The 22,500-nt window shown below is 41.3% G+C and overlaps 2 protein-coding genes across 3 annotated transcripts in view; one reads left to right on the forward strand and one right to left on the reverse strand.

Annotated features, from left to right (window-relative positions):
- rhbdd1 (rhomboid domain containing 1) overlaps positions 1 to 3,349 on the forward strand; it is a 7,408-nt gene extending 4,059 nt beyond the window's left edge. Inside the window, exons 5-8 of the mRNA XM_060888717.1 lie at positions 180 to 268; positions 534 to 590; positions 1,837 to 2,004; positions 2,868 to 3,349. Of these exons, the coding sequence (XP_060744700.1) occupies positions 180 to 268; positions 534 to 590; positions 1,837 to 2,004; positions 2,868 to 2,968 (415 nt within the window). The 3' untranslated portion in view covers positions 2,969 to 3,349. The remainder of the gene's footprint in view (positions 1 to 179; positions 269 to 533; positions 591 to 1,836; positions 2,005 to 2,867) is intronic.
- Positions 3,350 to 4,255: 906 nt separating this feature from the next.
- The window catches only part of col4a4 (collagen, type IV, alpha 4), a 43,171-nt gene continuing 24,926 nt past the window's right edge, over positions 4,256 to 22,500 (reverse strand). For both annotated transcript variants that reach the window (XM_060888248.1, XM_060888247.1), the window contains 31 exons: positions 22,446 to 22,499; positions 22,290 to 22,347; positions 20,901 to 21,005; positions 19,787 to 19,939; positions 19,436 to 19,525; positions 19,153 to 19,313; positions 18,638 to 18,710; positions 18,456 to 18,562; positions 18,035 to 18,218; positions 17,380 to 17,448; positions 16,637 to 16,744; positions 16,190 to 16,408; positions 15,931 to 16,092; positions 15,355 to 15,522; positions 15,074 to 15,217; positions 14,412 to 14,519; positions 13,807 to 13,988; positions 13,421 to 13,484; positions 12,058 to 12,132; positions 11,794 to 11,901; positions 11,545 to 11,652; positions 11,355 to 11,426; positions 10,287 to 10,415; positions 9,432 to 9,539; positions 8,743 to 8,898; positions 8,547 to 8,654; positions 8,184 to 8,321; positions 7,969 to 8,085; positions 7,502 to 7,690; positions 7,107 to 7,390; positions 4,256 to 6,416 (listed from right to left, as the gene is read on the reverse strand). In XM_060888248.1, the coding sequence (XP_060744231.1) occupies positions 6,159 to 6,416; positions 7,107 to 7,390; positions 7,502 to 7,690; positions 7,969 to 8,085; positions 8,184 to 8,321; positions 8,547 to 8,654; positions 8,743 to 8,898; positions 9,432 to 9,539; positions 10,287 to 10,415; positions 11,355 to 11,426; positions 11,545 to 11,652; positions 11,794 to 11,901; positions 12,058 to 12,132; positions 13,421 to 13,484; positions 13,807 to 13,988; positions 14,412 to 14,519; positions 15,074 to 15,217; positions 15,355 to 15,522; positions 15,931 to 16,092; positions 16,190 to 16,408; positions 16,637 to 16,744; positions 17,380 to 17,448; positions 18,035 to 18,218; positions 18,456 to 18,562; positions 18,638 to 18,710; positions 19,153 to 19,313; positions 19,436 to 19,525; positions 19,787 to 19,939; positions 20,901 to 21,005; positions 22,290 to 22,347; positions 22,446 to 22,499 (4,059 nt within the window). In that variant the 3' untranslated portion in view covers positions 4,256 to 6,158. The remainder of the gene's footprint in view (positions 6,417 to 7,106; positions 7,391 to 7,501; positions 7,691 to 7,968; positions 8,086 to 8,183; positions 8,322 to 8,546; positions 8,655 to 8,742; positions 8,899 to 9,431; positions 9,540 to 10,286; positions 10,416 to 11,354; positions 11,427 to 11,544; positions 11,653 to 11,793; positions 11,902 to 12,057; positions 12,133 to 13,420; positions 13,485 to 13,806; positions 13,989 to 14,411; positions 14,520 to 15,073; positions 15,218 to 15,354; positions 15,523 to 15,930; positions 16,093 to 16,189; positions 16,409 to 16,636; positions 16,745 to 17,379; positions 17,449 to 18,034; positions 18,219 to 18,455; positions 18,563 to 18,637; positions 18,711 to 19,152; positions 19,314 to 19,435; positions 19,526 to 19,786; positions 19,940 to 20,900; positions 21,006 to 22,289; positions 22,348 to 22,445; position 22,500) is intronic.

Consider the following 22,500-nt stretch of genomic DNA (forward strand, 5'->3'; position numbering starts at 1 on the left):
CCTTTCTTCAGTGAGAACATTTTGTGTGGGAGTGTTTCTGTGTGTCTCAGTGCATAATTACAGCATATCACAGCAAAAGCATGTGAGGGTCAGTGCACATGCAGGTAGCAACTTGTACACACTCACACACACACACACTCACACACACACACTCACTGTCTTCCTGTGTCTCTTTGCAGGACCTCCTTTGTTGGGCATCTGTCTGGTATTTTGGTGGGGCTTCTCTACACTACTGGCCCCCTCAGAACACTAATGCAAACATGTGCAGGTAGGACTGTGTGTGTGTGTGTGTGTGTGTGTGTGCGATAGGATAAAGTATTAATCTTCGCTCCTCACTGTTCACACTCCTTTCCTGTCTGTCATCATCATGTTTAACATGCGGTGGCGTGATGACTCCGCCCCCCTTCTCTCCTGACATTTCCAGACCCCATAATGGAAGCACCCACATTATATGAATGGAAAAGCCCCCATAAGGAACTCGGTCTCAAAACACACTTTACAAACCTGTAAACAAATCTGTTTTGTTCCACCAGGTTTTGTTAGCGGTCATGGAAACTACAGAAGAACTCGCACACACTACAACTCATCAGGTAACAACTTTTTTAATAATCCTACTCTACAGGAACGGAGCTGTTTGTATTATATTCTACAGTACAGTGTTCTGGACTAATGGGGAAGAGTTAGAGAGTTTGACTCCTAACCCTAAGGTTGTGGGTTCGAGTCTCGGGCCAGCAATACCATGACTGAGGTGCCCTTGAGCAAGGCACCGAACCCCCCCAACTGCTCCCCGGGCGCCGCAGCATAAATGGCTGCCCACTGCTCCGGGTGTGTGTTCATGGTGTGTGTGTGTGTTCACTGCTGTGTGCACTTTGGATGGGTTAAATGCAGAGAACGAATTCTGAGTATGGGTCACCGTACTTAGCCGTATGTCACGTCACTTTAATGTTCCACTACTCAGTAACGTGGTTATTGCTCCAGAATTCACAGACAGAGACGTCCGTCTGCTACAGTAACATCAGATGAGCCGACCACATAGGACTACATAATGATTGGCAACTGCATAGGTGTTATAGAACCTGAGCCCCAGAAGCTTCACCTCATTATAATACATTATAAACAGCACACAGCATACACAACACTGTCAGTGTAAATTGGGAATGTTTCGAGTTTATTACTGTGAAAATAAATCTGCCAATCTACTTGAATTAGCAAACATTAAACGAGTACACAGTTAATATCAGGTTACTGTCTTTATTATGAAAGCTTTTGGCTTCAAATAGTCCAAACACAATTACTCTAAAGGTAACGATAATTAGTAAGGGATTCTATCATTGTTGCTCTGCTGCACCAGTCAGCATTTTGAGCAGCAGGTAAACATTAAATGTATCGTGGACGTGTTTCACAGTTTCTCTGAACTGATTTGTAATCAAATTTTTTGTTGTTCTGTTTATAAGTTACTTCATTTACCTTCATTTTTCCATCCTCTGATACTTATAAGGGGAAGTCGTTGCCTAATGGTTAGAGAGTTTGACTCCTAACCCTAAGGCTGTGGGTTCGAGTCTCGGGCCGGCAATACCACGAATGTCTGCCCACTGCTCCGGGTGTGTGTTCAGGGTGTGTGTGTGTTCAGGGTGTGTGTGTGTTCACTGCTGTGTGTGTGTCTGCACTTTGGATGGGTTAAACACAGAGAACAAATTCCGAGTCTGGGTCACCGTACTTAGCCGTATGTCACATCACTTTCACTGTCACTGTCACTTAAAAATGTACAAACTCTTAGAGGTTTAGCAGGTCTAAATGTACCATGTTTCAGACCAGTCTGTGCTTCATTTTGTGCAGGTTGTAGTGGATATAGAATGCAGGACACTCCAAACAGCCCTCCTGACGATGGTCAGGGTCTCCGTTACAGAGCCGGGCCATCAGCACCTTCTCGGCACCCGTACACAGCCGGTCTGTCGGAGCAGGAGCAGATCGAGGCAGCACTTATTGCCAGCATGCAAGACCAAAGTGAGGGGATTATGGGTTAAACGCTACAATAACAACACATGCGATTTATATTATTCCTGGATGTATTGCCTCCTCGGGCCTTGTGACAATCACCTGTCCAGCTACTAGATGCAGGTTACAGTAGTATTAATATTAACACTATCAGTGAGCTCAGACACAAGTCTCCCAGTGCTTGGAGTGTTACCTGTAGGATGTCTGCTAACTCATCACAGCTGGATTTGGGGTGTTCATCAGAGGATAGGGGTTCAAGGCCCTGCACAGCCAAGCTGCCACTGCTGGGCCCTTGAGCAAGGCCCTCAACCCTCCCTGCTCAAGGGGCGCTGTATCATAGCTGCCCCTGCACTCTGACCCCAACCTCCTCAGTTGGGGTATGTGAAGAAAAGAATTCCACTGTGCTGTAATGTATATGTGGAGATAATAAAGGCTTCTACGCCCCCGTTCTATTCTATTCTATTCTATTCTATTATCTGATTAGATGTTAAAAATACCACATGCATTTACTGAAGCCTCAAACAGTTTGTGAAACATATTCAGGGCTTCGATAAGCCAGCGTCTTCATATATTTTGTCAAATTGCATTTGGATTTTTTTTTTATTGCAATCCTTTGAGCTTGAACTCAGTCACTCGCTCAGGTGACCGACACAAAATGGGTTCGGCATCAAGTACAGAGAACATATTCAAAAGATAAAAAAAGGATAAAACCCCATTAAAAATAATTATGTTTTACATGATTGTAGTGTTTTGGTGATTGTAGTGCCAAAAAAAGTAAAATTAGCATCAGTTATTAGAAGATAAGTTTGTATATACTGCCACCTACAGTCCATATGGAAGACTGACCATGTGTTTAAATGTGTATCCTGCAGGACAGCGAGCTCACAGCAGACCACAGTATGGGTTCAACACCAACTCTGAGCTCACCATGGAGGAAATACGTCAACGCAGACTTCAGAGATTTAACACTTAAAATAAACAAGCAAAGAGCTTTAAAAGATAAATGTCTACACAAGGCCTTTATACAGACATTAAGGGTTCCTCAGCACGGCTAACGCGTCTCTGGTGGACGCTAGCAGTTCTGTATACAGTATTGAAGCCTATATGAGTTTTCTTGCACTGATTTTTAGCTTTATACAGTTTTCAGTTGCACTTCCAGACCTTGTAACTGCAGATCCTTTAAAAGATGTCTGTCCTGAAACCTGGCTTTTATTTTATAAATGTTGTTTATACACAGTCATATAAGCCATCGTGTATTCAGTCATGATAAACATCACGAGTCTTTGAATTAATCACACTGAATATGAAAGTTTATTTTTGTAAATAAATCCTACATTTTGGATGCACCTTTTAATTTGACTAAGGTCCTTTTTTTTGACATATTTACAATAGTAAAAGTCTCCATGAAGCATAAAAGCACGTCGTTTTACTTTGTCTCTACATGCATTTCTTTTAACTATATAACAGGATGAAAAGACATTAAAATGGACTCAACGGAACCGAGCTGAGTGAACGAACACGTGATTATTTCCACACTGATGTTAGCATGAAGAGCTCAGTGCAGTGAAGGGCAGATGATGAGGAGGATAATAACGATCATGAAGCTTGTGTTTAAAAATGTGACTTTTTACCTCAGGTGAAGAGACAAAGGCAGAATTGGACACTTAATTTAGAGAATTAATGTTCCTCGGTCTCTGTAGATGAGAAACCTGAGTCACTACAGCGCTACGCTGACACCACCGTGCTTCACAGGCAGGATGGTGTTTCTTTGACGCTGACGTTCATGTTTGTTTTTGTCTGATCACAAAACCTTCTGCCACTTTGTTGGCAAACAAAATTAAATTTCACAAAAGCACACAAGGGCGGCACGGTGGCTTAGTGGTTAGCACGTTCGCCTCACACCTCCAGGGTTGGGGGTTCGATTCCCAACTCCACCTTGTGTGTGTGGAGTTTGCATGTTCTCCCCGTGCCTCGGGGGTTTCCTCTGTGTTCTCCGGTTTCCTCCCCCGGTCCAAAGACATGCATGGTAGGTTGATTGGCATCTCTGGAAAATTGTCTGTATTGTGTGATTGTGTGAGTGAATGAGAGTGTGTGTGTGTGTGTGTGTGCCCTGTGGTGGGTTGGCACTCCGTCCAGGGTGTATCCTGCCTTGATGCCCGATGACGCCTGAGATTGGCACAGGCTCCCTGTGACCCGAGGTAGTTCGGATAAGCGGTAGAAGATGAATGAATGAATTAATGAAAAGCACACAAGATGAATCTCAAAACTCAGCATCTTTTATTTTAACTGCACAGTGTTCGTCTCGGACAAGCAACAAACGTAAGAACGCTGTTTAAACGATACTAAAGGTAGCTAGGTTAGCTAGAAGGTTAGCATCAAATAATACAAATAAAACTATGAATAAAACTTCAACTTTATGGGAACTTTATGGGCGCGATATTCAGATATTCAGGACATTCTGTGATTCAGTGTACATCATTATATCAAGGAACATCTTGTAATTATTTAGATTGTGAACAAATTCCTGAAATTCCATTTTGAGCGTTATTTATTTGGTAAAATAACGACAGCACCATCATCAAAATGACTCCATAACATCGTGTGCTTCGGGGCTTCTGTACTAAAATAATCTCTTCCTAAATAAATAAAAAAAAGGATAAAGAATCACTGTTCTTTTCACAGTGAAACATATTTACACACAGTACAATACATAACACCTTTAATTATCTCCATTTCCACGGTCAGTGTAAAATGCCGTCGTAGACGATACGGCGAAGAACGCTGAAGGAGTTGGTCTGGTTTAATGATTAGCTACGGCACCACAAACAGAATCGAAGCTACTTTAGTGAAGATTCTCTATTCATAGCTGGTGCTTTCAGATTAGAACCGAGTTCCACTTGAGCATCTAAACATACAAACCAATTCCAATAAAGTGCAAATATTGAAATGTGTCATTAAAGGCAGCTATAAAGTATGAATGAAGTATGAATACGGAGGTCCGGTACAGAGTAAACGTTATGATGCACATGGATAACATTACAGACAGACAAGCTAAAAGCTAAGAGAAGATACGCTAAGTGATTTGGAAGAAACCGTGCGTTTTGATGCTCAGTAGATGGAAATACTACTGAATGACGTTTAGCACCATATTTTTCTCTGGCAGTGGAGCCATATGACTGAGCCCACAGTAGAAGTATCACACATCCTGTTTTCATCGTGTTCCCTCTAGAAATGACAGTAATATTAATCTATAAATAATCTAATAATTTTGTATTCTTGTTATAAAAACCATTAAAATGTTACAATGCCTTGGAAAAGTATTAATATACAGTGAGAAGATAAAAGGTAAAAGCTTCTCTGGTCGAAACGAGACAGAATCATAAAATTTTTAACTTTGGTACTGTACGAAGGATTGGTACAAAGAATCCCACTTCTGCTCATCACCCTGAGAACACTATCCATACAGCGAGGGAAGGTCGGTGGTAGGACTATGTCACGGAGATGCTGTTCATCGGCTGGGATCGGGATAATGGGCAAGCTGATGGAGCCAGATGGAAGGGAATCCTAGAGGAAAATCTGTCTCAGTCTTCAACCTAAAGTGGAGGTTCACTCATCAAAAAGCTACGCTGTCGTGGTTCACACCAAGAACCTGTGTTAGAATTCCACAGACCTCAATCTGCTCTTCACTAACTGTCTCCATCCATCTAATGACCAAGAGCAAATATGTACTTTTTGTTTACTTGATGACAATACAAATAGTTTGTATCTGTATATGTTAGAATCCGACGATAAACATCTCAAATTTAATCATCTCAAAGTCCATTTCAGTTCCAGGCTGTACTACAACGAAGGGGGGTGAATACTTATGCAACGCATGCCATTTTGTGGAATTTAAAAACAACTAATTATGTTTTGTAATTCGATAATTTGAGACAAGACGATCAGTATCACTAGATATAAAACACTGCTTTAACTCTCAAGTATTAAGTTAATATACGAAACGTTTTCACAGTTGCACGTCAGTGTGAATCATCACAAACTGTTCGCATCTTGCTTTTATTCCTTATGAGTTTTTATGATTCCATCCAACTCACATCTTCTGTAGCATCACTAAGGGAAGGATGAGACCGTCCCAGACTAAAGCCTTACAGCTTGGACTGGTCTCAATCCCTCAAGCAGACACTGCATCGGCTGACGTTATCAAGCTGCTCAGACGTTCCTTTTAGGGTCATCGTTTCTGGGCTAATGCTGAAGTCCTGATCGTTCACACGCGTGAGCCAAAAGTTATATAGGTTGGAGAAGTAGTGGCATGTGCCTTGTGGGCCCTGGCACTCCACAAACGGATGTGTGAAGAAATGCTGTAGGCAGCTTCCTGAGGAGGTGAGGGACTGGCCACCTCCTTCATCTCCTGACCCGGTGTGCTGAGGTACAGAGATGATGACATCATCAAATCATAGGACATTAAACTGAGGTATTTTCACAATAATTTCAAGGATAGAATTAATTTCTACAGATATATTATATCAGGTACTTGGCTTAGTTTATGTTGATTTGATAATTATGTTGAGATTTTACACACCTGCAATCAAGAGGAACTGATTATATATTAGAAGGACATCTGGGGTATCTTATATAGTCCAACACTGAAGTGTGTGTAAAACCACTTACAAATATAAAGGATTCCACCAATGTCAATGACCAGGTAAGTCAAAGAATCTAGAACACAAGAGTAGTGCTACCACCACCATGCTTCACTGTGCAGATGGATGGTACCTAACAAATCCCCCACATCCACATTCCGAAATCTAGTTTAAAGCCTTTCCAAAGTGGTTATTAGGTTATTGGAATTGTGAAGTGACTAAATTTGAAAAGAAGGTTTACATTTAAATCATTTATCCAGACTTAAATGATCTCATTTTTATACAACTGAGCAATTGATGGTCAAGGGCCTTGGCCGGGGGCCCAACAGTGGCAGCTTGATGGACCTGGGCTTGAACTCACAACCTTCTGATTGGTAGCCCAACACCTTAACCACTAGGCTACAACATGCACATTAACCTATTCCATCTTCCATGTTCCTTACACACATCAACACAAACTCTCACACTAACCATAAGGAATGAATATCCAACCCAGAGTCTCCTCCAGTTTGGCGGGCAGCCGGGTGTGAATGTGTCCTGGCTGTGAACGGCAATGGCCGATGATGGAGCCTCACACACCACACACCTACTGATGTGTGGCTGGATCTCCAGCCCAGACACTGGTGCGGTGGGTAATGATGCAATGGTGGCAAGCCAGTAGGATTTGTCATTGCGGTTGGCGTAGTGGCAGGCCTGCTTGTTGCAGCGTGAAAAGGGCATAGTGCTGAAGACACGCATACATGAACCTCCCTGACCTAAAACACACAGACACAGAGAAATTAAATTGAGTTAGAGGAGTAGATCAGGGTGTTAGGATTAGAATCAGTTTCAGACTCTGAGATTCTCTGGTCTGTTGGGTTTGATACCTAGGTCTTGTGTGTGTGCTTTCTCTTGCCCCTCCAGGTACAGGAGGCTATATCCCTCCCACAGCTTGGACATATTTCGAGGACAGTTAGGTATATATGTTGATTGGCTGTGAATGACCAACAGAAAGCCAGAGGTGAACCTGTCAGAGGAGCCAGGGGGACCTTCATCTCCTGGGGTTCCGTGTTGCCCTATGATAAGAAAGAGAAACCTGTTGATTTGTTTAACTTCTTTGCCTTGTCACAAGGCACTTCATTTGGCAGTAACTCAGGACTGCTTATTACTCAGGCATCCCCTACAACATGATGCTATTACCACCATGCTTCTCTATGGGGATGCTTTCATCAGCAGGACCTGGGAAACTGGTCGGGGGTTCAGGACAAGGTGGATGGAGACAAATGCATTGCAATCTTAGAAAAAAATGCTGCTGTATTACAGTGTTTCAATCACACACATACTGTAGACACACCTTGCATGCCTTGGGAACCTCTGGCACCCTTGTTTCCTGGGTCTCCAGGAAGTCCAATAAAGCCAGGTGGTCCAGGTTCACCGTTCAACCCTTGATCTCCAACTTGGCCTTTTCTTCCTGTGATGAAGGAAGAAAAATCACGAGAGAAATTTAGTAAACATAAAGATTTGTAATGAGTAATACTGATGTGTGTGTGTGTGTGTGTGTGGATATGCCTTTCAGCCCCTCGGGGCCCTCAATTCCTATAGGTCCTGGAAAGCCAGAGTCACCAGGAGGACCAGGAAACCCAGCTGGACCTTGACTTGGTCTTCTGGAACCAATATGAATAGGTTTTCCTGCTATTCCAATGGAACCTAAAGCCAAAGTGTGTGTGTGTGTGTGTGTGTGTGTGTGAGAGAGAGAGATAGAGAGAGAGCATATATAGTAATGCATAATCAAAAAAAGTGACAAGCTACAATACAAACCTTTAAACTCTGTAAAATACCACAACAGAACTTAACACAATATAATAAGTGCTAGTTTTCTGATACCAGTATGTCCAAGAGTGCGTACTCTCCGGTTTAAGGATTTGCACCTACCTTGCACTCCTTGTGGTCCTTTAGGGCCCTTGTGCCCAGGATTGCCATTTGCTCCTGGTAACCCAGAAGGTCCATGATCTCCAATAATCCCCGAGTCTCCTTTCTCACCTGATGATGTAGATAATGCATCTAACAGTACAGTAGCAGACTCGATATTCTTTACATATGATGTTATTCACATATTTGTCTAGAATACCTTTCTGTCCTTGGCAGCCTGAAAGCCCCATTTGCCCTTTGGGACCATGATCACCTATTCTTCCTTTACTTCCTGGAGGACCTGGTGTACCTGGGTCCCCTTCACACCCCCGCACAGGTACTGCCAAGCCTGCTGGTCCCATTGGTCCCCTAAGTCCTAAAGTAGTCCAACAGTTAATAAGGACAAGACGCTATAATTTGTAATTATGTAGCTTTGTTGTTCACAATCTCATAAATGTTGACATCATATAAATATTTTATACCATCATATCATCATCATACAACATCATACAACCTGAAACACAGGTGTTTAAAAAGTGACCTGACATACAGTGACCCATACTCAGAATCCGTTCTCTGCGTTTAACCCATCCAAAGTGCACACACACAGCAGTGGACACACACACACCATGAACACACACCCGGAGCAGTGGGCAGCCATTTATGGCCGGCCCGAGACTCGAACCCACAACCTTAGAGTTAGGAGTCAAACTCTCTAACCATTAGGCCATGACCTCCTACTGTATGTTCTGTCAGTAAAATTCTCTCTTCATATATCCCAGCCATGATACAGACCTCCAGAGCAGAGAGGGCTAAGACCCTTGCTCAGGGGTTGAACAGTGTCAGGTCACACTGGGGCTTGGACCTTCTGATCAGTAACCATAAGTGTCACCACACCTACTCACTCACCTGGTGGGCCATCCCGACCATTAAAGCCTTGTTCACCAATCTGTCCTCGTTTAGGGTTCTCACATTCCCTGCCACTAGGACCAGGAGGACCAGGACAACCAGGATCACCTAAAGAGAGAAAGAAAGAAGTAAGATGGAAAGAAATATTTAAATATATCTAAATATTGAAAGATTATGTGCATTAAATGCATTAAGTATTTGATTTAAAGCAATTTTGCATTCAGTGATGTTAGCGGTCATCTTAGGTAGTCAAACTTGTGATTTCCCATCTATAGGGCAGTCACTGTTCCTGTTCTCTCACCATCAAAATGACCTGAACATGATCTATGCCATACTGTATATGTACTTTACATACACTATATATATAACTTACTATCAGGTTTAATGTGGCTCTGAATGGAGCTCTTGAGAACAAAGGCCCAGTAGGACATTCATTCATTCATTTTCTACCGCTTATCCGAACTACCTCGGGTCACGGGGAGCCTGTGCCTATCTCAGGCGTCATCGGGCATCAAGGCAGGATACACCCTGGACGGAGTGCCAACCCATCGCAGGGCACACACACACACACACTCATTCACTCACACAATCAAACACTACGGACAATTTTCCAGAGATGCCAATCAACCTACCATGCATGTCTTTGGACCGGGGGAGGAAACCGGAGTACCCGGAGGAAACCCCCGAGGCACGGGGAGAACATGCAAACTCCACACACACAAGGCGGAGGCGGGAATTGAACCCCCAACCCTTGAGGTGTGAGGCGAACGTGCTAACCACTAAGCCACCGTGACCCCACCAGTAGGACATTATTTATTTTATATATAATGAAATATGTTTATGATCAGTAGGTACCTGGAAATCCAGTTGGGCCCCGAGAGCCTTTGGCCCCTTGCTGGATAGGACCCTGTGGTCCAGGGTCTCCCTTACAACCCATTTCACCTGTCAGTCCATTAGGCCCCCTGTCCCCAGGTATACCTATTCCTGAAAGAGGAAGTAAGAGAAACATTATTATTATTATTATTATTATTATTATTATTATTATTATTATTATTATTATTATAGTAGTAGTAGTCATAGTAGTAATTTGTCATATACAGTGGTGTGAAAAAGTGTTGGCCCCCTTATTGATTTTTTATTTTTTTGTACATTTGTCACACTTTAATGTTTCAGATCATCAAACAAATGTAAATATTAGTCAAAGATAACAAAGTAAACACAACATGCAGTTTTTACATGAAGGTTTTTATTATTAAGGGAAAACTAAACCCAAACCCACATGGCCCTGTGTAAAAAAGTGTTTGCCCCCTAAACCTAATAACTGGTTGGTCCACTGTTAGCAGCGAGAAATGCAATCAAGTGTTTGCGATAACTTGCAGTGAGTCTGTTACAGCTGAGGCTGTGGAGGAATTTCGGTCCACGGAGGGTTTTCGAGCATGAACCGTCTTTTTAAGGTCATGCCACAGCATCTCAATAAGATTCAGGTCAGGACTTTGACTTCTGCCATTCAGAGGTAGACTTGCTGGTGTGTTTTGGATCATTGTCCTGCTGTAGAACCCAAGTTTAGTTCAGCTCGAGGTCACGAATAGATGGCCGCACTTTGTCCTTCAGGATTTTTTGGTATAGAGGCAGAATTCATGGTTCTATTTATCACAGCAACTTTTTCACACAGGGCCATGTGGGTTTGGATTTTGTTTTCCCTTAATAATAAAAACCTTCATTTAAAAACTGCATGTTGTGTTTACTCGTGTTATCTTTGACTAAGATTTAAATTTGTTCGATGATCTGAAACGTTAAAGTGTGACAAACGTGCAAAAAAATAAAAAATCAGGAAGGGGGCCAACACTTTTTCACACCACTGTACAGTATAACAAGCACTTGGACAATACATAAAGACATTATAGAACACATCCTATTATTTACCACGTGTCCCTGGTTCACCCTTCACACCCTGTAATCCATCCAATCCATGAAGACCTGGTGGCCCTGGAGAACCTGAAAAAGACACCCCCCAAAAATTTACTTTAGACTTGTCATTTAGAATTTTGGAATAAGGTGTAGACAAGGCAGCGTTTAGCTACATTCATGAAAATGGGAAAGTGTGTACCAGTACCTGGTGGGCCACAGCGTCCTGATGGTCCCGTAAGTCCGGGAAATCCAGGAGGCCCTGGAGGACCCTCAGCGCCACATGTTCCTCTTGGTCCCGGCGGACCAACAACGCCTGGGAGAAAATAGAAGGAAATGAATATATGTGACTTCTGTACTTAAATCGGAATCTATTTAAAAAGGACATTAATGCAATAATGATTAGCACTCTGCAATCAGGTCAGGAACATTTTCAGGAACAATATGAAATTTTTACCTGGAGGTCCACACTTTCCCTGATTTCCAGCAGGACCAGGTTTGCCAGGCCATCCACACTGACCAGGTGGCCCCCCGTCTCCTGACTCTCCTTGATCTCCTGTAGGACCTGTGGGTGAGATCAATGTTTCTGTGAGATTGTTTGTTGTACTTTCTTTTGATTTTATAGCATCACATCTCATTGTAATGACCAACTATACTGTACATTTAAAATTTTTATGGAATACACCACTACAGAGAGGAGCAGTAATGACTCTGCACTTACCTGGGAAGCCATTTTGCCCAGGTGGTCCTCTCAGACCTGGAGGTCCTGGTATACTTATAGACTCTCCTTTATCGCCTAGATAGAGACAAAAATGTAGTCTAAAAGTTAGTTCAGTCTGAAAGCATGGCTTGTGACTCATACTGTAGCCACTGAAGTTTACTGAACACACACCCTGAAATTACCCAGACTTATCCTGGTGTTACCTGCACACAGTGAGGATTTAGCATCGAAATTGCTTACAGATATATCTAGTGAATTAAGTGCTATTTAGACAACTGTGTAAGCAGTACAAAGTGGTGTATCTCAGTTCCATGTTATTCTGACCTTCTGACTTGTTTTTCTTGTAAGGATCCCTATAAGTCCTGTAAGTCCAGCTTAAATTCAAATTCAACCCAATTATAAAATATACATGAATGTGACAAAATAACTCACTCACTCTCTCTCTCACACACTCATCTTCTACTGCTTATCTGAACTACCTCGGGTCACGGGGAGCCTGTGCCTATCTCAGGCGTCATCGGGCATCAAGGCAGGATACACCCTGGACGGAGTGCCAACTCATCGCAGGGCACAGACACTCATTCACTCACACAATCACACACTACGGACAATTTTCCAGAGATGCCAATCAACCTACCATGCATGTCTTTGGACCGGGGGAGGAAACCGGAGTACCCGGAGGAAACCCCCGAGGCACGGGGAGAATATGCAAACTCCACACACACAAGGCGGAGGCGGGAATCGAACCCCCAACCCTGGAGGTGTGAGGCGAACGTGCTAACTACTAAGCCACCGTGACCCCCCCAAAATAACTTACATCCTCCACAAAAAAAAGTCAAATTTTCTGACGTTGGTCTTATATCTTGTGGCATCATTCAGTTGGACCAAGAGCTAATGTAAGCTGCCAAATATTGAGAACAGAAGTAATATTGTTAACTAAATTTTCAGGGCTGAATGTGTTAAATACCAGTATTCTATATACACCAATAACTCTCCATATGGCCCCTAGTCATGATTAACGTACTTGACTTAGACTTATAACGTACGACTTATGTGATAGCCTAGTGGTTAAGGTGTTGGATTTCTGACCGGAAGGTATTGAGTTCATTTCCCATGTCCACCAAGCTGCCACTATTGAGCCCCTGAGCAATCCCCTTAACCCTCAATTGCTCGGTTGTATAAAAATGAGATAAAAATGTTGCTCTGGATAACGGCATCTGGATTAAGGCCGTAATGTAAATGTATAAACTTAGAAAAATGTAAAATTCTACAGCAGAACCTTTGTTATCCACCACATTTTATTTATAAAGTGTAGTTTTTTTACAGTATTACATTTAGCATTATGCTAAACAGGTCACTTTACCTTTAAGCCCATCAAATCCTTGGAGACCAGGAGCTCCTGGCAATCCACTCAACGCTGGGTCACCCTAAAACCACATAAATGATTCAGCACATGATGATATAGAACTATACTTTTATACCGGAAAGCTGAATAATGAGCATAAAATTCATCATAGCTCTAAAGACAGGTCTAAAACTTTCAAGACATCACGGTTACATTTATACCCTCTTTATCCTAGTCAGGGTCATGATGGTTGCCAGTAACATTGGCTCTAAGTGACTTGTTTTTGTAAGGTAGAACGAAACTGGAGGAAACCCACAAAGACGTGGAGAATAAGCACAGATACACCAGAAAGACAGATCATTTTGAATTAAACAGAATGTATATACAATGCTTTATTAACTCACTGGATCTCCGCATACTCCAGGTAATCCTCTTTTGCCTTTTAACCCTGTCAAACCCAGGAGTCCAGGTTTACCTTTCCTTCCACAAGGACCTGGTGGCCCCTGAGGGCCGTTCTCAAAACCTGGAGGTCCAGGATACCCTACATAGCCATCAGGACCACATTTTCCCTTCACACCTTTATCACCTGTAATAGAGATAGTATAATCAAACTTTTATACTTTTTTATTGCTAATTTCAAAATAAACACAGTACATTTTCTTATAATTGTTGCATTATTGTTGAGAGGAATAAAACAAATTGATATCGAATAGAACAAATTGATTTGATATAATTAGAAAATAATTGACTTTAGGGTGGTAACAGTAACTCATCACAAATCATTACATCATCATACCTTTGATTAATTTTCTGTAACAGCACGGTCCTAAGTGTTTATACTTTATTTAGGAATGAACACAGTGAATTGATCCCTCTTAAAATAAACTAATAATAAGCATTAAACTTTCTGCAAAACTGTAAACATATAAATAACAAAGGTAAAATCCATAACATCAATCATTTTATGTTGTACACACTGATGAAGAAAGGAAATTCTCAAGCTTTTCACCTCGGGGGCCATTAAACCCGCAGGGCCCAAGCTCTCCTGATGGCCCCGTCTTCCCCTTTTCTGCATTAACATAAATCTCTCCTGGCATCCCAGGAGGTCCTTGGGAACCTGTAAGAGTGATGACACAGATTTTAATATTGTTCTCTTTATTGTTTAAAACTAGTTCCTATTGTACCAGGCTTGAGCTCATCATAACATGGTCCGCTAACTAGACAAGTCTCGAGGTAACTTAACACTTCCTATCTCCATCCTTTCTGTGTTGGAATTCTCAATAATATTATGCTAGAAATTGGCAAGAAAATAAGCTCTTGCTAGAGAAACCTGACCTTGGCTATCCCTTAGCCACAGACATACCCACTTTGCGAAGTCTTACCATTGTTTATCGCTGTATTCTGACAGAGTTTCTACCATGTTTAATATTTTGTGTTAGTTGTCTGTCCTGCATATGCCAGATTGCCTGCAGCTGTTTACTATGATTTAGTAAAGCACTAGAATTAGTAAAGCAATGGTTTGTAAACAAAATTGTTAACTGAACTAGCGATGTTCCCCTGTGATATTGCAAATGACCACCGTCTTCCTTTTGGGAATAACACAAATACAGCACCAGAAAACAAATTTCAGGGTTGAGTTTTTTCTTTTAATTATTCGGTCTTTAAGCATACCTTTCTCTCCTTTCTCTCCACTTTCCCCTGGACAGCCTTGCCTCCCATCAGACCCTTTTTCGCCTTTTATTCCAGATGGTCCTTGCTGTCCACACTCACCAGGGCTACCAGGCAAGCCATCCCTTCCTGGTTGTCCAGGACAACCTGATAGACGTGAAATGAACTGATTAACAATTTTATCATGTAAAACCTACATCTTGTTTGTTTACCTGACATGAAAGGTTCAAACTCACTTGCACTTGCTACTAATCTGATTCAGTTTTAGTACATTAGACTTTTACCTTTTATTCCATTAAAGCCAGGATCTCCATTGTTACCCTCTGATCCTGGGCATCCCTGAGGACCACCGTATCCCTGGGCACCAGGTTGGCCTGGTTTCCCCGTATCACCTTTTAACCCCCTTCCAGGGAGACCAGGTGGTCCGGAATAGCCTTTCTCCCCAGGTAAACCTAAAACATTTGCAGGTTCAGTTTTAACATAGTATAATATAATGTTTTTACTAATAAAGAGTGTCATATAGCAGCTTTACAGAAACTTGGATGCAGATTTCGATTCCTAATGATGCAACATGAGGAAGACCTCTTGAGATGAACCAGAATAAACAAATCTATCCTATGATGATGAGATTCAGATTTTTGTTGACCACATTTATTTCGCCAACTTCTCTTCTATCATTCAAGTACTAAGCAATGGATGACTTAATATTGAACACATATTAGACCTTATTTTCTAAAATTAAGTGACATTACAATGATTTTCCCATCTTCACAATATTACTGATTGTTATTGCGAAGCTTATATATATTTAAACTTTTGATAACTTGGCATATACTATTCATCTTATGGATGTGGCTCACCTGGATTTCCACTACAGCCTGGGTCTCCTGGTGGTCCTGTCTCACCCACTGCTCCGTTCTCACACTGTACTGGACATGGGCCAACAGACCCCTGTATCCCAGGCTGTCCACATGCCCCTGGCTCTCCTTTCCTTCCTTGAGCTCCAGGTACACCAGGAGAGCCTGTAGAGGACAAACCGTACAAGCCAAAGAACTTTTCGCTTTCACTTCTTTTTGATTGTAACCTAATGCCATTATTGTTTGCTTGCCTCTTGCCTACCTTCATTACCAAGTGACCCCGGGGCTCCAGGGACTCCTTTAGCTCCTGGATAGCCATTAAACCCAGTTGGACCCACTGGCCCTCGCTCTCCTGTTAATGAGTCTCCAATACATCCTTTTAACCCAGGGGGTCCTGGATTGCCAAGTATCCCTTTCTCCCCGCACATACTCGGTCCATCGGGTCCAATATCTCCTGGATCCCCCTGACATCCAGATACCCCTGATAAAAAAACAAGGACATACTGAACTGTCCACCCATAAAGTGGCAAGGCTTGTACTGTAGGAGATCAAAAATAAAGCCCATCTTTGCACAAAAAAATTTGCATATAAAAATTTAATTGTACTTTAGCCTCTCAGTGGTGACCACAGTCTTAGCTGGACATTTGTCTTTGGCAGACAATTCTGAAGTGTCTTTTTTTTGCTGAAAACAGTAAGGCTTAAGTTCTACCTGTTGGACCATCAGGACCACGATTTCCAAGGTTTCCTTTTTCTCCCTTTGGTCCTTTAATTCCATTATCCCCACAGGGCCCTGGATTGCCCGGCTCTCCTGGACAACCTGAAGAGTACATAAACGTCTTACAGTAAAATTTATTAGAAATATAGTAAAATTACGGTGGCCGAGAAGTGCAAAACAAATGAACAAATCCGAAAACACAACGACAATTCAGACAACCCGGAAGAGGTTAGTATAGTTTGTGATTGGAACACGTACCGATCATTGGACAAGACACCTGTCACTCAAGGTATACATGAAGTTCAACAGTCTGCCGCAGGGAAAAGTTGGAATGGATGGATGGAATGGATTACTGTGGATTAATTCTGTTATTTTCTTATATTTAAACGGAGAACTTTACACATTACACATAAGATTCTATACCTGTATATCTTGAGTGACAGGTGTCTTGTCCAATGATCGGTAAGTTTCCGTTCAAAAACGATACACTACCGTTTCCGGGTTGTCTGACGTGTCGTTGTGTTTTGGGATTTGTTAACGTGTTTTCGGATTTGTTAATTTGTTTTCGGATTTGTTAATGTGTTTTTCGGATTTGTTAATTTGTTTTCGGATTTGTTAATTTGTTTTGCACTTCTCGGCCACCGTATAAAATAAATCATATCACTAAGTTACTTGTAATATGACTGCTGTTGTAATATGACTATTGTATAGATACAGTGGTTTGCTGTAACAGCTACCTTGGTCACCAAGGTCTCCCTTTGGTCCACAAACTCCAGGACTGCCTGGTATACAGGGTTGCATATCACCTATAACAAAAACAAAATCAAGTCAGTATACAGTGCCGTGCATGATATAATTAGTCAAGGTTTCTACATTTTGTAATGGTTGCCTCTGTGGCCAATTCCCTTCTATCCTGGTCAATGACTTTTGTCGTATACAATCCAACCTAATAAAAATAAAAGGAAAAATAGCATCTTAGTAAGTTTGACTTTGGCGTGGTTGTTAGTGCCAGATGATTGGTTGGCTGGTGGTTCAATTAAGTCATGAACTGCTGGAATTTTCACTGTTCACTGTTTCAGAACAGTCTCAATAGATCAGTGTGAGGGGAAACATCCAGTGATTGGCTCAAATAAGCTATTCACATTACTATTCACAGCCATGATGAACAGAAAATCTTCTCAGAATGCACAACCTTGAGGTAAGATCCAATCCTATCAGCTTAGTACAGGAATCTGTCGCTGCAGTGGCAACATGCTCTTTGAAACTAGACAGCTATTGATTGGATAAGTGTCATCTGGTGTTTTATATATTACAGTAGCATTGACACTCCTGGACTATCATTGGTGCCTCAGAGCTCATGGGTTCTGAGTTAGATCAAACTTTTGACTTTACCTTTGTTTCCTTTACGCCCAACATTTCCTCTTGGTCCTAGAGGTCCCTGGTCTCCTTCTGGTCCTCGATGGCCTACTGGCCCAGGAATGCCTGGGCCTTGTGGTCCACTGGGACCTCTTGCGCCTTTCAAGCCCATGTTTCCTGGACAACCTCCATCACCAGGAAATCCTCTTAAACTGTCACCCTTAAAAAAAGCAATAATTATCAGTTAATGGGAAGAAGAACTGCTATGTCAAGCTTATTTCATTAGACATAGAGAATTCTTTGACCAATCAGTTACTGTAGTAATCCCTCTCTCAAAGTATACCATCCATCCATCCAGTCATAAATTTACCATTACTATAATTTATTATATTTTGGGTGATCTCACTTTATTACTGCTATGTTAATTAACATAATACTTTTATTACTGATCACTAACCTCTGGACCACAATCACCTGCAGGTCCAGGATTCCCACAATTTCCTCTCTTCCCATTCATTCCTGGATAACCATCAGTCCCTGGTGTCCCGGGCTCTCCCTTTATACCTTTAAGTAAACGTGAAAGATTTAAAACCTTTCGCTTTAAAGATGAACGGTTTAGCGCTGTGCGACATGTCTTACCCTTGACGTTCATCACAAACAGGTTTCCTTTTTCTCCTTTAATTCCCCTGTAACCTGGAAAACCCGGGTAACCCTGTGCAACATACGAGAGAGTTCAATAACAAACATATTTTGTTACGCTGAAGTTCTTTCTTTCTTTCTTTCAACACTGTGATTTTTAACCGTTTATAGTTACATTAATGTGAACATCCATGAGACAAGTTCCTAAAGAATTTCCTGAGGCAGAATAATTATTGTCCATTACAAGGCTCTACCAGGTCTACTGTAAAATACATATATTTATTTATTTATGAAACAATTGATTTATTATTAGATTATTAAATCCTTATGAATGAGCTGTTACTAGAGAAATTATAGCGTATTTAAATGAGCACATTTCCATATACGTACCAGTGATTTAAATAAATCACACCTTCTGATCGCTGTTGAGAATTCAACAGCATTATTCGAATATATATTAACATATGAAAATTTACTCTTTGAAGTAGTATTTTTTCGGAGGAGTTTTTACTTACAAAACCTCCTCTTTTCCCAGGGTCTCCATCTGGGCCAGGTTGACCTCGTGCACCAGGAAGCCCATGCAATCCTGGAGCACCAGGAGCCCCAGGTTCACCTAGCAAACCCTGAAGGCCATAAATATCACGACCGCCCTCACAAGAACAGTCACCGATGTCACCTGTAAAACCCCACACCCACAAAACATTTACTACAACCTGAAATCAATTTTCACCCTTGTTGATGATCGCACACTGTAAGTCTCCATCTGTGCTTATGGTTGTCAGAAGGTTCTTGCATTACCTTTTCTTCCAGGAATGCCATTTTGACCAGGTAGACCTATATCTCCTTCAAAACCAGGAACTCCTCTTTGTCCAGGGGTGCAGTAGTATCCTGCAACACACACACACACACACACACACACACACACACACACACAGAGATAATGTATCTTAAAGTTAAGGTAACTAAGTGGAATAGAATTAGCACTAAATCAAGACAACACTTAACTACACACAGATTGTTATTTTCTTTATGATCATACAATTACACACAACACTAACTGCAATCTGTCATCACGTGTCTTTCTTCCGATTTCATCTGAAATAACAATTAAGAGCTACCTGTCAGATTATCTACTCTCTGTACACCTACCATGGGGGCCACTAGCCCCTTGATGTCCTTTTGGCCCTGGCTTCCCCGGTTTCCCAGGCTCCCCTGGGATCTGCAGGGTGCTTTTCACGCCTGGCTCTCCTTTATCACCTTGAGGGCCTTGAGTACCCAACGTCCCTGGGCTGCCTGGGAGACCTGGCAGACAGATTTTAGGAAGTTTTTTTTCACAAAACCCGTATGTTGCCATCATACATAACATACATCAATAATTTGTGGGAAACGTTCTATCACTTGATACAGGTGCTTAAGATCTAAGATCTTTTTGAACCTCAGCGTGTTATTATAATAACCTCTGTATTGCTGTCAGATTGATTTTGTATTGATGTGTTGTGGAACTTGGGGAAACTTCAGTAGGGTCTAAACCAAACCCTTTAAAACAAATGCTGTCCTTTCTCATATCATCTCTAATGTTGGTTGTCTTTGTTTTGACTTTCTATTACAACGCTGATTTTTGAGCTTTCTCTAAATAAAAGCAACCCTGAGTTTACGTCCTGCCAGTGAAGGGTTCAAGGTATCCACATTAGAATTAGAAATTATTTAAATATAAAAAGGAAATTAGTAAGTTCTAATAAATATAGAAAGAAAATAACAGTATTAGTAAGTGAACTGAGATGGATTGGACACCAAAACTAACCACTAACACTGTCTAATGAAAGTGACGTGACATACGGCTAAGTACGGTGACCCATACTCAGAATTCGTTCTCTGCATTTAACCCAGCCACAGTGAACACACACACACCATGAACACACACACACACCATGAACACACACACATTGGGCAGCCATTTATGCTACGGTGCCCAGGGAGCAGTTGGGGGGGTTCGGTGCCTTGCTCAAGGGCACCTCAGTAGTTGTATTGCCGGCCCGAGACAAGAACCCACAACCTTAGGGTTAGGAGTCAAACTCTCAAACCATTAGGCCACGACTTCCCGACTTTGAATTATAAGACAAATTTTGGTTTAAATAACACAGTTTTACATTAACTGCCTCAAACAAATATGAGTTCAATTTAAATCGGTCAGTAAAGAGATTTCAGATGTAGGTATTTGGAGCAACATTTAACATTTATTTGAGTTATTCAGACATGTACACACCTGGGAAAGAATAACCTTGTGGACCAGGAGGACCTGGCAGGCCCATAACTCCCATGTCTCCTTTGATACCCGGGGGACCAGGAGGTCCTGTAATACCGAGTCTTCCTACAGTCATGAACAGAAACAAAATCATATAGCAATCATTTCCTTAAATGCCTAAATACGACTAAGACAACAACGAAGTACGGCGTATATCTGACTTTTTTCTTTCATATACTGTAATTCAGGCCGAATGAGGTTTTTCATCAGTATTTTAACATGTTGTCATAATGTGGCCAAGTCGCATGTAGCTTTATTCAACATATTGTAGTGTTCATTTACTTTTCTACATTGTCATGACATTACGCCATTAAGCTTTGATTGCTCATCAGCTCTGTAAATGCTCCACATACAGTAACAAAGCTTTAGATAGAAAATGCTGGAATAAAACAATTGTTTAATTAGTGTTAATTTCGTCAGACGAGACGAGACGAAATATGTTCGTCAACGACCTTTTTTTTTTTTTTTTTTTTATGACTAAGACGAGACGATGACAAGACTACACTGCCGTCCAAAAACGCTGACTAAGACTAAATTAACACGCATTATTGTTGACGAAAAAAGACGAGACGAAAATGTTTCGTATAAAATAAAAACTAAGATAAAATCTCTCTTCATTTTCGTCTACAATTGTCTCTGCTTTTTCATCAGCTGTTACGGCTTTAAAATATTCACAATGAGTTCGCGGCTTCGCGCTGTTTAGTGTGTGTAGAAACAATTCGTCCACATGCTGCTCAAAAAAAAACAAATCCTGAGCGCAAGTCCACCCCTGGGTCTAGTCTTTTTGTGTTAAATTATATTTCCTGTCGCTGCGCAGCCTCTTTTATTGTACATGACAGCTTATGTCCCGATGACCGGTCTTTGCATTACGATTAAAAGCAGCATCAATAAAGTAAAAAATGTGATGTGCGGTCAAGTTCGAGTGAAACAGATGTGAAACACTTTTTTTTACTGAAATGTTTATCAGTAATAATCTCAGTAATAATGTGTTATTTTAAAAAAAGTCTACAATTTTTTGACTAAAACTAGACTAAAATTAAAAGACTTTTATTCGACTAAAACTTGACTAAGATACCTTGAGTTTTCTTTTGACTAAAACTAGACTAAAATGACGAGACTTTTAGTCGACTAAAACTTGACTAACAAAAAAAGATATGTGAACGTCTAAATATGACTAAAACTAACAAGGACATTTGGCACAAGACGAAGACTAAGACTAAGACTAAATTAAAAATAGGTGATGAAATTAACACTATGTTTAAAATGTATTCAAAGAAGATCGACCATGCAAGTCTTTTCTATTCAGCCCTGCACAAAACAACAAAATGGATGTGGATAGATATACTGTACCTGCTGCACAAGAGAAATGTGCTGTTTCCCCTGGTAGACCAGGTTCTCCTGAGATTCCCTGTTAGATGTTCACAAACAAACATAATCTGAAAGTGTATCTAAAACATTCTGTATAGTGTAATAATAACATGCCTAAAAAAACGTGAGTAGAAAAACCTTTAGTCCTTGGTAGCCACGTGGACCGGGGCATCCAGGCTTTCCTTGTACACCC

The sequence above is a fragment of the Tachysurus vachellii genome, chromosome 15 (genome assembly GCF_030014155.1).
Source record: "Tachysurus vachellii isolate PV-2020 chromosome 15, HZAU_Pvac_v1, whole genome shotgun sequence".
NCBI lineage: Eukaryota > Metazoa > Chordata > Actinopteri > Siluriformes > Bagridae > Tachysurus > Tachysurus vachellii.